General features: G+C 52.9%; 1 protein-coding gene across 2 annotated transcripts in view; it reads left to right on the plus strand.

Annotated features, from left to right (window-relative positions):
• Window positions 1–4,684: 4,684 nt before the first annotated feature.
• Window positions 4,685–11,696, plus strand: part of CAMSAP1 (calmodulin regulated spectrin associated protein 1) — a 34,076-nt gene continuing 27,064 nt past the window's right edge. Inside the window, exon 1 of one of the 2 annotated variants that reach the window (XM_027687648.1) lies at window positions 4,685–4,852. In XM_027687648.1, coding sequence (XP_027543449.1) covers window positions 4,781–4,852 — 72 coding nt within the window. In that variant the 5' untranslated portion in view covers window positions 4,685–4,780. The remainder of the gene's footprint in view (window positions 4,853–11,696) is intronic. The other variant, XM_027687646.1, reaches the window with a different exon arrangement.

The following is an 11,696-nucleotide window of genomic DNA, read 5'->3' on the forward strand; positions in this document are numbered from 1 at the left end:
GAGGCTTAAACCTGCTCACACATACACACCGAGACACTGATGTTATGTGTGTTGTACATTTATAATATATCATAAAAATAAAGTTTTTTGATTTATTACAAGGTGTTCTGAACCATCATTTGCAGGAGCAGCAAAGGTTTGTGGCTCCACGTTGTTGTTCTGCGTTCCTTGCACCTGCAGGTTGCTGGGACTGTTTCTCAAAAAATGGGATATTTAGAGAGCTGGTCAGGAAACTTCCACCAGAATTTGTGCAGGAAATCCTGGTTCAGGAGCTGGTTTTGCACCTGGAATTTATTTCTCTGTTTTTCAGGAAAAGTTGCATTTGGGGAGATTCACTGCAAGGGGCTTTGTGAGCCAAGATCTGGTGATCCCCTGGGATGTTCCGATGCCATTGAAGAGGGATTTATCTTGACAGTTGTTGACTGACAAATTGAAGCCCTTTCTTTCCCAACAAGGGAACCCTCATTAAGGAAAACAGCTCCAGCAAGGAGCAGCTGGTGGGATGCAGCAGCTTGCACGTGATGTAACCAAAATTGCCTTTGGGCTGCTGGAGAGCTGGGATTGAGCTGGGAAGAGCCTCCGAGCCTTGGCCTTTGTCTGCAGCTGCCTTGGAGGCAACTGATGAGGAGTGTAAGTGTGTGAGATTATTTCTCTGAAGGAGACAGGATCTCTGGAGCACATTTGGGGGGTTTTTTGGGGTTTGGTTTTTTATTAATCAGCATTTTCCCCCAATGTTTAGGGCAAGGAACCCCCCAGCAGCCTGTTTATGTAGCAAAGGTTGCATCAACTGCTGAGGAGTTCAGAGTCATATTCATGACATCCTGTGAGAGATGGGGGATTAGAGGATGAGACATCCAAACCCTGCTTGCTCAAGGCAGGCTGGTAAATGTGGTGTTAAATGCAGGCATTTGTGGTGTCAGGTGGCCCTAACTGAGATTCCCTGTAATGCACAGATCAGCAGCAGGACAATTCAAAGGTCCAGCTCCCCACTGATTTAAAATTAAAACAGAAAAAAACCCTTAAAGCAGCTCGGGGTGTATCATTAGATAATGGTACTTCTGAACCTAAACTGGTACAGCAGGTCTGGGCAGAAACCCACACCTTAGAAATTAAAAAGTGCTGCTGTGTGAGTGACAGGATGGGCTGTAATTGGCGTGGGGTTTGTCAGCTCTCCGTGTGAAGGGTGGTTTCAGCACAGGGAGGTGTCACTGGGGTTCTCCAGCAGGGATAAGGAGCGAGGCTGCGGCTGCTCCAGCCCAGGAACCACCTCCAGTGAGGCTGAAATCCTGCCATGAAGGGCGGGGAAGGTGAGTCCAGGTTGTGCTTGGCTGTGAAAATCAACTTGGTGTTGGCAGGTGAGACATCCCTGACAGCACCAGCGGTGGGGCAAGAGCCATTCCCAGCCTGTCCAGGGGCAGTTTGCCAAAGAAGTCAGACTTTCTCCTTCCCTGTGCTCACTCCTTTCCCCTGAATGAATGGTCACAGTCCCACTACTCTGTAAAGAGGAGCAGAATATTGAACAGTTACCCATCAGCTCCTCCAACCCTCTGCCTGGGCAGGGTTCCAGCGGTTGCCCAGAGAAACTGTGACTGCCACATCCCTGGAAGTGTTCATGGGAGCAACCTGGTCTGGTGGAAGGTGTCCCTGCCCGTGGCAGGGGGTGGAATGAGATGAGCTTTAAGGTCCCTCCCAACCCAAACCATTGTGATTCTGTGGAACAGAAGGAAGCAGCAGATGCTGCCCTTGGGAGTTCCCGGCACGCTCAGGCCAGGCTGCCATCCCCTCTGTGACAATCCCATTGTTCCCTCTGTGCTTGATCATGCCTCTTTTTTAAAATAGATTTTGTTCTGAGAGGAATTGGCCGAAGGAAGCAGCAGCTTTGGAAGCCACTGGGGATGATTTGCTAGAGGGTAATTGGGTTTGGGGCAGAATTAATGGAGAAATTCTTTTGTCTTGATATTCAAAAGGTTTCACTTCAAAGGCAGGACTTCCGCTCGTGAACTGGATGTTGCTCCAGTGGTTTGTTTGTGGAAAATGGCTGAAGAGTGGGCAGGGCTGTGGTGTGCATGTGTGAGCTTGGCACCAGTGCCAGTGAGCGTGACCTGAGCCTGGCCCTGTGTATCCAGTGTCACCAGGAATCCAGGCACTGGTGGAGCTGGGGGAGGGACATCGGTAACTCGAGATGTGCTGGACCAGGCCACGCTGGACCAAAATAAACCTGGAGAGGTGACCAGCTCTCAGTGCCAGGGGTGTAAATCAGATGCCTGGCTGAGGAGCTGGGCCTGAATACAGGGCCTGAGCTGAGAGCTGCAGTGCCCGGGGCTCCCGAGGGGTCACTGGTGGCTCTGGGTGCTGGGCTCCAGCAGCACACCCGGGTGCTGGGCTGCAGGTGGGATGCAAACCCTGCACTGTGGGGTCCTGCACCCATCCTGTACCCTGGGATGCAGCTGTGCTGCTTCCCTGCTCTGTCACAGGGAAGAGCTGCAGCTCAAACAGGTTTCGTTCCCGATGCCATCAGCAGTTGCATAACGAGCTCTCCCACTGTGGGAAGTGACTGTGTGGAGCTGGGAGCTGGTTCCATGCCAGGGCTCTGGGTGCACAGAGGGAGCAGTGGCTGTGGAGGCTTCACTCCTGCTCCCTGTTGAGGGCTGGCTGAGCCTCTGGGGCTGTGCAGGTGTGTGTGGCTGCTGGTGCACCCTGAGACAGAATTATTCATGGCAGACTGGGAGCGCTTATGCATGATGTGGTTTCTTGGCTTTTATGAACTGTAGCTCGGGCAGAAACCACATTTGTGTTGCAGTGAACCTCTGTTTGTCCTCTGAGGAAGGGCTGCTCCACAGGGAATCCGTGCCTGGGAGTCCCAGACCCGCAGCAGCTCCCACACACCTGGAGTTGGGTTGAATTATTTATTGAGCTCCTCCTGGAGCTGCTGTGCAGGACAACCCTCAGAATAGCAGAGCCCCGGGGCTGAGCTGCCCCTGCTGCCTCCAGCCATGCACCCACCTCAACCCCTTCCTGTTGTGAGGGCCAGAGAGGGTGTTGGGACATCTCTCTGGATTTCTTGGCACATGGAATTAGATTTTTCACTCTATTCCCACGTGCTCACATGGTCCCAGCTGGGGTGATCCAGGCACTGTGGGCTGATGGAGCCTTTAAAATCATCCTTAAAAGGACCCCAGGCAGCTATTTCCACACTGTTGGATTGGTGCTGCAGCATCCCTGCTCCATCTGTGTTTTCCCTGCACAGGAGCTGGTTGCCAGGCTGCCTGTGATGAATCACGGGGTGCTCTCTGCCTGGACCCCCCTACTCCCTGTTCCCTCACAGACAGTGCCTTCCTCCCCTGCTCCCACACGGGAACACTCACCAAAAAAAGAAAAAATGCACAATCCTCCCTGAAATCTGCGCTCTGGCCTCCGGTGAACCTTCCCCATCCCTCCTCTCCCGTTTGCAGTCAGTGCAGGCAGGAGCAGGCAGCAGCCCACTCCTCCTGCCAGCCCCCTCTCCCCCTTGCAGCAGCATCATGCCTGGTGCAGCCCAACCTGGTCTGAGGTATTTCCATCCAGGTGTCTGGAAGTGGGAGATTTGGAGGTGCAGCTCAGGCCACCACGGACTTCCTGGGTGCCGTCACTTCCCAGATTCCCATGGGTTACCACGGGCTGTATTTATAGTTCGCTGGGCTAAAAATAAAAACCCCAAGTGTTGGGTTCCCTGAGCCCAGCAGGGATGCCCAGGAGCCCCCAGAAGGTTGTCTGGCATTGGGGTGTTGAGTGATGCCCCTGGAGCTGCTCCCATGGGAAGGTTGATGGGAGTTTATTCTTTGGAGATGATGTAGCTGCTGCACCGCTGGCTGACCCAGCGCTGCTCTTGCTCAGCACAGAGCCTCGTGCAGGACTCTCATCCTGCTAAAAATACTTCCTTCTGTCTCCTCGGGCTCGGTCTAAGGGAGGCTGTGAGGGGACGGAGCGGCAGCACTTCTGACTGTGGCTGCAGATGGGCCCTGAGCAAACCTGCTGCCAAATCCCTCTGGAAAATGTCTGGTGGGAAGCGTTTGTGAGCCGGTCCCAACCCCCTGCGTGTGTGCCCAGCAAACATTCCTCCCTGCTCAGGACTGGTTTCCAAGCAAGGTCCCTTTTCTGCTCCCACGGCCACAAGTGCTGGGAGCTGCAGGGCAGGTTCCATAGGGACGATGTGCAGGAGCAGCGTGGCTGAAGACAAGGAGCCCAGCACATCTCCCTCCGAGGTGACTCCCCCCCCATTCACACCCCTGGTACCGAGGGGAAACCAGTCAAAGTAAGTAATTTTAAATTGGTTTTGTTCATCTGGTTCGATTTTTTTGGAACAGAATCGAAGTCCAAGGGCAGGGGGGGGAGCAGGACCTTGTCTGCCCGAGGTGTCCCAGCTTTCAGAGCTGGACAGGCTCCAGTATCTCCTCCCCTCCTGAATCCCTGGGTCTCCTGCAAAATAACGCCAAGATCCCGGCGAGACGCTGCCCTGGGCGGGGAGGATGGATCTGCACGTTTTCCGTGCACGAAACCTTCCAGCTCTACCCAACAAAACCGAACCGGGAATATCTGCTCCCGGCATCGCCCTCCAGCCCCCGGCCCCCTCCTCCGCGTCTCTGATGTCACTCAGAAAGGCTCGTGAGTCACCCGCAGTTGCCGTGGTGATTCCAGCGATGCCGGGGAGCGCAGCGCTGCCCCGCTCCCCCCAGCCCTTCCCGGTGAGCGGAGGGGACCGAGCCCCCCGGCGCTGAGTCCCCGGGACGTGCCATGGGCTCCCATGCCACGGGCTGCTGCTGCCAAGAGCCCCCTGAGACCCCCGAGGCTGCGAGGATGCCGACGGCTGCCACCGGTAAGTCAGTGCTGGTAGAGGGGTTACGTGTCCGGGGGTCTTTGGGCTGTTGGGGGTTTTACAGCATCCGTGTGTCTCGCCCAGCAGGACAGGCACCCCATGGCCCAGCCCCACGGATGTGGGTGTCCTTTGCATCACCTCCTTCTGCACGTGCTCCTGGCACCCGGGGGTGTTGTCACCCCACTTTCCAGGACTAAATGGGGGGGTACAGGCTGCTCTCAGCCTGCTCTGAACCCCGGGGAGTGAGGAGAGCCTGGGGCAGAGCAGTGCTGGGAGGGCATCAGCCTTGGCACGTGTGGGGATGGGGGTGGTCCAGCACTGCCCGGGGGACCAGGGCCATACAGCCCCACACGTGTGGGCACCATCCACGCCTGATGGCCCAAGTGACCAGCACTGTGCCCACTTCAAGGGTCAGGGGGGTCACCCCTGTCACAGCAGGATGGGACCCGTGTTGTGTTTCTCCCCTGGGTGCTGCTCAGGGTGTTGTGGCCACTTTCCTCGCTCACCCCATCCTGCTGTGGGGCCACATCCTGCTCACACAGAGCCACTGGTGTGGCTCCAATCTCAGCAGGTGCCAAAGCCTTTGGAATGGCTTAGGGGGGACCTGGTGATGGGCACCCTGGGGGGGCAGGGACCCCTCTATGCCAAGCTCTGGAGCATGGAGGGACACTCCGTGTGCCCCTGGGCTTTAACATCCATGTCTGGAGTGTGGGCACCAGGCTGGCAACTGCCCAGCCCTCCCCCCAGGAATCTGTTCCGAGGTCCATCACCCAGAGCTCGCAGCCGGTGGATTAGAGATCTGGCATCTCTTGGTTTCCTGCTCAGTGTCTCAGTTTTAGAGTCAAGTCCTTGCTGTCAACAGGACCCGGACGAGCAGGATCGAGGTGTTTGAATTACTCTGACTAATTTGTACATTAATGTATTTCTCTGGCTCCAGGTTTAAGAGTGTTGGAGCATGTGCAGGCTGGCCAGGACCCAAGGGGGTGAGGAGGGTGGTGTTTGCCTTGGCACCTCTCCACAGGCAGGGCAGGAAGGGACGGGGCTGCCAGGGGAAGGGCTGAGCTGCAGCACAGAGCTGGCAGCAAGGGAACCAGGAGCTGCATCCCACCAGAAGGGCAGGAGCTAAAAATACTGAATGGGAATGAATCGAAATGCAGTGGGAAGTCACCACCCACCCCCGCCAGACCCTGCTGTGGTGGAATTAGAGGAGCTTTAATTTGCTTTTGAGGCAGCTTTTGCTCTTTAGACGCTGGGTTGAAGCACATCAAAATCACCTGGAATGAGAGGCAGTGCTGGTCCCTCAGCCCTGGGTTTATATTTATGGAGGAGGAAGCCCTAAAATGCAGAAATGTCCTCAAAATATCCCCTGTATTGTTAGACCATAACACAAACCTGCCATAGGAAAAGGAAAATGCTGGGTCAGGTACATCCCTCCTGTGCCTGGGACAGATGAGGTGATTTTCCAGGACCTGGCAGGCAGCCTTTGCCTTTGTGCATCCCCCAGGAGACCTGGAACGAGGCGGTCCCGGATTTGTTCCCACACGAACACCTCCCCCTGTGCCATGAATGTCGAACATTTTGGTGCAATAACGATGTTGTAACACCCTTTTGGAAAGGGTTGGCTGAGTTGGCTGTGAATTCCCAAAGGTAGCACTTAGCAGAGGTTCAGGATGCTGTTTTCGGATATAACCATGTGCTGGCTCATGAGGAGAGGAGAGGAGGGCTCCGTGCCATGTTGCTGGCAACCAGGTTATCCCTGTGCCAGGGATTTGTGCTGCTCCACAATCCCAATGGCATTTATTGGGATGACGACGCTGAGTATGTTCCCTCTTGCTCTGGGCTCTTGCACCTTGCTCAGCCAGGAGCAGGAGACAGATGTTGCATCTTGGAATTCAATTAGATTTTTATTCTTATTCATTTCTTCTGCCTTTTAGTTACTCGTTGCTTTCCCGTAATGTTTGAGTGGTGAAAAAGTTGGAGATAACTCATTCTCTCTTTGCATAGTTAGAGTTGTGGTAAATGTAGTTTTACTCTAAGTGCCCTAAGGAGAAAAATGCACTTCAAAAAGAAATCATCTGGGAAAAGCAAACCAACAGTCCCAATAGAAATCGATTTCTCTCTGAGCACCGCCCAAATGTGACTGCTGAAGAGGGTTTCATGAATATAAAGATATATGGATAGATAGAAACATCTCATTTGCTCATTAATTAGATCATGACAACCCTCAAAACCCTCTCAGTGCTCACCCAGCTCCTCCCTGGGGTCTCCCTGGTTGAGGTTGCTTGAGGAAGGACAAGGCATGGTGGGAGGAGTCTTCCAGGAAAACCTGCTGGGCTGTAAATGCTGTTGACCCGTTATCCTCCTAAACATAGTCCAGGGACTTTAAAAATAAATAATCTTACAGATAAAAATATCTTACAGGCTAAACCCCCCTCCTGTTATTAATGCAGGCACTTAAAACCCACCGCCAGCTCCTCCAGAGCTGTAATTGTTGGAGATCTCCGCGGGCCCGGAGCATCCCGCTCCTCCCAGCCGGGGAAGGAAGGTCTGGCTCCCAGCGAAGCAGGGAGAGCTGTCACCCCTCCCTCTGCCAGCTCTTCCCCCTGGCAATAACAGAGTCATTAATTAATATGTTTGCACAGCACTTTGAAGATAAGTGTTGAACACAAGTATTCTTTTAAATGCGACGGGGGGAAGCCCCTCTCCGCAAGCAGCAGAGCTGCCGGTGCTTCCTGCCCGTCCCATTCCGCGGGTTTGATACACATCAAACACTCCAAGCGAGGGAAAAAGAAATAAATCTGAATAACTTGTTGCACTCATCGGCATAATGGCTGTGTCACAGGCACAGTTGCCTTTGAAACAGTGTGAGTGCACGAGTGAAATAGAGTCCTGCAGCGTGCTCTTCATTTGTTTTCTTTATTTACATGAAAAATCCTGCTGGTTGTTGCCTGCGGTTCCCCGGTGCACGGGGCCACAGCTCTGCGTGTTCCTCGGGAGCTCCAGGGCTGGAGATAAGGAATTGCTGACAGCGGCGTCGCGCCTCAGGAGCTGCTCCCGCGGTGCTGGGAACGGCGCTGGAGTGACGGTTCCATTGCTAAGAATAACGTCCTGCTCTCTCCTCCTCGGGGCTGGCTCCGTGATGGACTGTCAGGGGAAGCTATTTTGTACAAGGCAGGAAAAGACATTTTGAGCTTAGCATGAGGAGGCTGCCAGTCCCCCCCCTCACCCCCCTCATGTGATGGGACCCTGGCTCCTGACAGTCAGGAGATATTTGAAATGTCTTTTGGACCATATCTCCTTTTCCAGGCAGCCGTGGTACCAGCACTGGCCCCACGCTGTGACCTCTGGATGTGCCCAGGCTCTAAGTCGATCCTGACTGGGGATATTAAGTGCTCAGCACGGGGGCAAACGAGGCCCTGCACAACTAAGCACAGGGAAGCAGCTACAGCAGGGTTCAAAATTAGTCCAGGGCTGAAAATAGAGCCCTAAGGAGGGAGCTGCAGGCAGCCAGGGCTCCGGGTGGGCACGAGCCACTCACTGCTCTGCGGGGATTGTCCCCAGCACTCATGGCCACAGTGGAAATTCTGTGAGGACAAGAGGAAAAAAATATCGATTCATTTGGCTGTTTTCTCTCACTGCTGGGAGAGCACAGGCAGGAGTTGTTGGGCAAGACTGAAGGAGAAGAACCTTTTTCCAGATACCACCTGGACTGCTGAGGAGAAGCTGTGGCTGCCACATCCCTGGAAGTGTTCAAGGCCAGGTTGGACGGGGCTTGGAGCAACCTGGGATAGTGGAAGGTGTCCCTGCCCAGGGCAGGGGGTGGAACTGGGTGATCTTTATGGTCCCTTCCAACCCAAACAATTCCAGGAATGGAAGCTCTTTCTTCCTCTTCCTACCCAGGAACTCTCTCGACCCTCTAAGATCCCAGAACAAGGCATGTTTCTATTTTTACAGAAGATACTTTTTTTTTACAGTATCAATTTGGATCTGACGTCCTTGGGATGCCAAGCAACTGATATTATTATTCTACATGAAGTCTCCCAATATTCACAAATGAAACATGGTGGAAGAAACTGAAATCCCAGGAACTCATCCAGTATGGGAGAAAACAAGAACACGGGTTCAGCTTTGCTCCCTGTAATAGGTGTCGTGTTTGAATATGGTGATTTCTCAAAGGAATTGCCTCCCAGTAATTAATCTCTGAGCTCTGCTGGAAGACAAGTTGTGCAGAGTGTGTCAGTTCACGTGTACTCCCACTCTGAATGCGTAAGGAATCCAGGAGTCTAATAGGGAAATTATTTCACATAGAAAGGCAATGTATTAACATTTTCCAGAAGAAAAGCCTTGGAGCGTGTTTAGTAGTGGAGTAGAGAAAGAAACAAGTGGCACACAAATTACAGCTGAATTTGCTGCTACTGAACACGGAAGAGTCATTTGTTTTCCCAGGGAAAAAGCAAACACGCTCAGCAATCCACTGGTGACCCTCCCACTTTAAGTGCAGGCTTTTTATCTGCAGGACAAGTTTGAGGACGCTGGTGTGGGATGATGACAAACCACTTCATCATCACCTGCAAAGTTTCCCAAAACATCAATTTCAGCTTCCACTTAAGGACACGCAAATGCCCTCACGACCAGAGTTTCAGGGAGTTACTGCAGAGGAAGAAGCGGCAGCACATCCCACACCAGACTGGAAGAGGTGCAGAAAGGAGAGGAAGGGGGAGAACAAGAGGTAATTCCAAGGTCAGGATCCCACGTGCAGCCCGGGAAAGGAGAGTGTTCTCACCACCAGACTCCCCCCTGCGCTTTTTCTCCACAATGTTCGTTTCCTTGAGCCAAACTTTTCCATTTTTTGTTTTATTCTGAGAGTTTCAGGCATCCAGGTTAACACTGACTTGGTTTCACAGGGGTAGTCTGCCACCTTCTTAGAACGTATTTTGTTTCTGATGAGCGTAACAACTGAATCCATTATTTATCTCAAGGAAAAATATGTCAGAGGAAGAAGTAGGTCAGTTTTCTCATGGTTGCACCTTCACCCTTGATACAGGTCACCTGCTGTACGAGTCCAAGGGCTGTTCTGTTCCTGTAGTGGATCTAATGCCCAATCCACCACGAAAATGAAAACATTCTTCTCAAATATAAGGGGATTTGGATTGGGCCTTAATGCTTAATCTAAAAACAAGAGCAGCTTGTTCTAATGATAACGCCGCGAAGCGACAGCCTCGAACAACCGTGCTGAAAACCAAACCCTTCGAACGGAGATTATAAAACAACCAGCAACTTGTTTGCAAAGACACTTCAATTGCACACAATCCTTTAATGTGGAGGAGTGATAGAGGCTGGAATAACCTTTGAACGCCAGGTTGTATTTCCTGGTGACACAGATAGTGCCCTCCCCTTGCACTTTGAGAAGACACAAGGAAATAAACGTGGAATCTTAAGGCAGACCCAAATGAATCTTTAATGATTTTGAAATATTTATATAATCTACTAGTTACACGCAGGAAAAAAAAATAAAATTATGAGAATCATAACAAAATTATGTAGAATAAAGTCAGTCTGCTATGCTGTTGTGCAGCTAAACTTACAATCATGGTCTCAGTAGATGGATATGAAGATAATTCGTCTCTTGGGCACAGGCATTAAAGACTCGGAGCCCTGTTCAATCATGCAGCTTCACTTTTGCCATGAGCCCTGAAACTCACTTGTCAAGTGAGTTAATCTGCAGGATCCGGTTTTGGTCACGAGCCTGGTGAGCAGTGGTGCCCAAAACTATGTGCAGTTCAGGGCACCACAATACAAGAAAGATCTAAAGCTATTAAGCTGCATCCAAAGGAGGGACGTGAGGATGGTGGAGGGGCTGGAGGCGTGTGATGAGTGGCTGAGGTCACCGGGTCTGTTCAACCCGCAGAAGGGGAGATTTATCTCTGTCTACAACATCCTCACCAGGGGACATGGAGAGGCAGCATCGATCTCTTCTCTCTGTGACCAGTGACAGGACTTGAGGGAATGGTTGGAGCTGTGTCAGGGGAGGGTTAGGTTGGGTCTCAGGGAAAGGTTCTTCCCCCAGAGGGTGGCTGGGCACTGACCAGGCTCCCCAGGGCAGTGGGCACAGCCTCAAGGCTGCCAGAGCTCAGGGAGTGTTTGGACAATGCTGTCAGGCACAGGGGGGGGATTGTTGGGGTGTCTGTGCAGGGTTAAGAGATGATCCTTGTGGGTCCCTTCCAACCCAGCAAAAAACAATCACGTATTGCACCTGTCACATATTTCTTGCTCTCTTTGTAGATCATGACATAAAGCAGGGAAAGAAATTCCCTTTTTGCTAAGAAACACATAAGATGTGTAAGCCAGGCTTCAGCCTGAAAACTCTTTGATGTACTTTGGTGGTGAGCAGGGAGTAACTCAGCAAGTCTTGAGGGAGATTATTTGTAATAACGTGAAGAAAATTGTTGCTGGTACTTTTTGATCCAAAAGGGGCTGTGGGTCCATGAGGGGCCACGGGTCCATGAGGGGCTGTGTGTCCATGAGGGCTGCGGGTCCATGAGGGGCTGTAGGTCTGAGGGCCGTGGGTCCATGAGGGGCAGTGGGTCCATCAGGGGCTGTAGGTCCATCAGGGGCTGTAGGTCTGAGAGGGCCGTGGGTCCGTGAGGGGCCGTGGGTCCATGAGCACGGCGGGTCCATGAGGGCGGGTCCGCGCTCCCCGCGCGCGCGCGCGCGCGGACCGGCGCGGTCGCCATGGCAACGGTTGCCCGGTGCGCGCGGGCGGCGGGAGGGCGGCCGTGCCTCGCTCGCGCGCGCGCGCGCAGCCGCTCCCTCCCCCGCCTTCCCTTCCCTTCCCTCCCTCCTT

Source organism: Neopelma chrysocephalum, unplaced genomic scaffold, assembly GCF_003984885.1.
Source record: "Neopelma chrysocephalum unplaced genomic scaffold, ASM398488v2 Primary Assembly neopelma1_74, whole genome shotgun sequence".
NCBI lineage: Eukaryota > Metazoa > Chordata > Aves > Passeriformes > Pipridae > Neopelma > Neopelma chrysocephalum.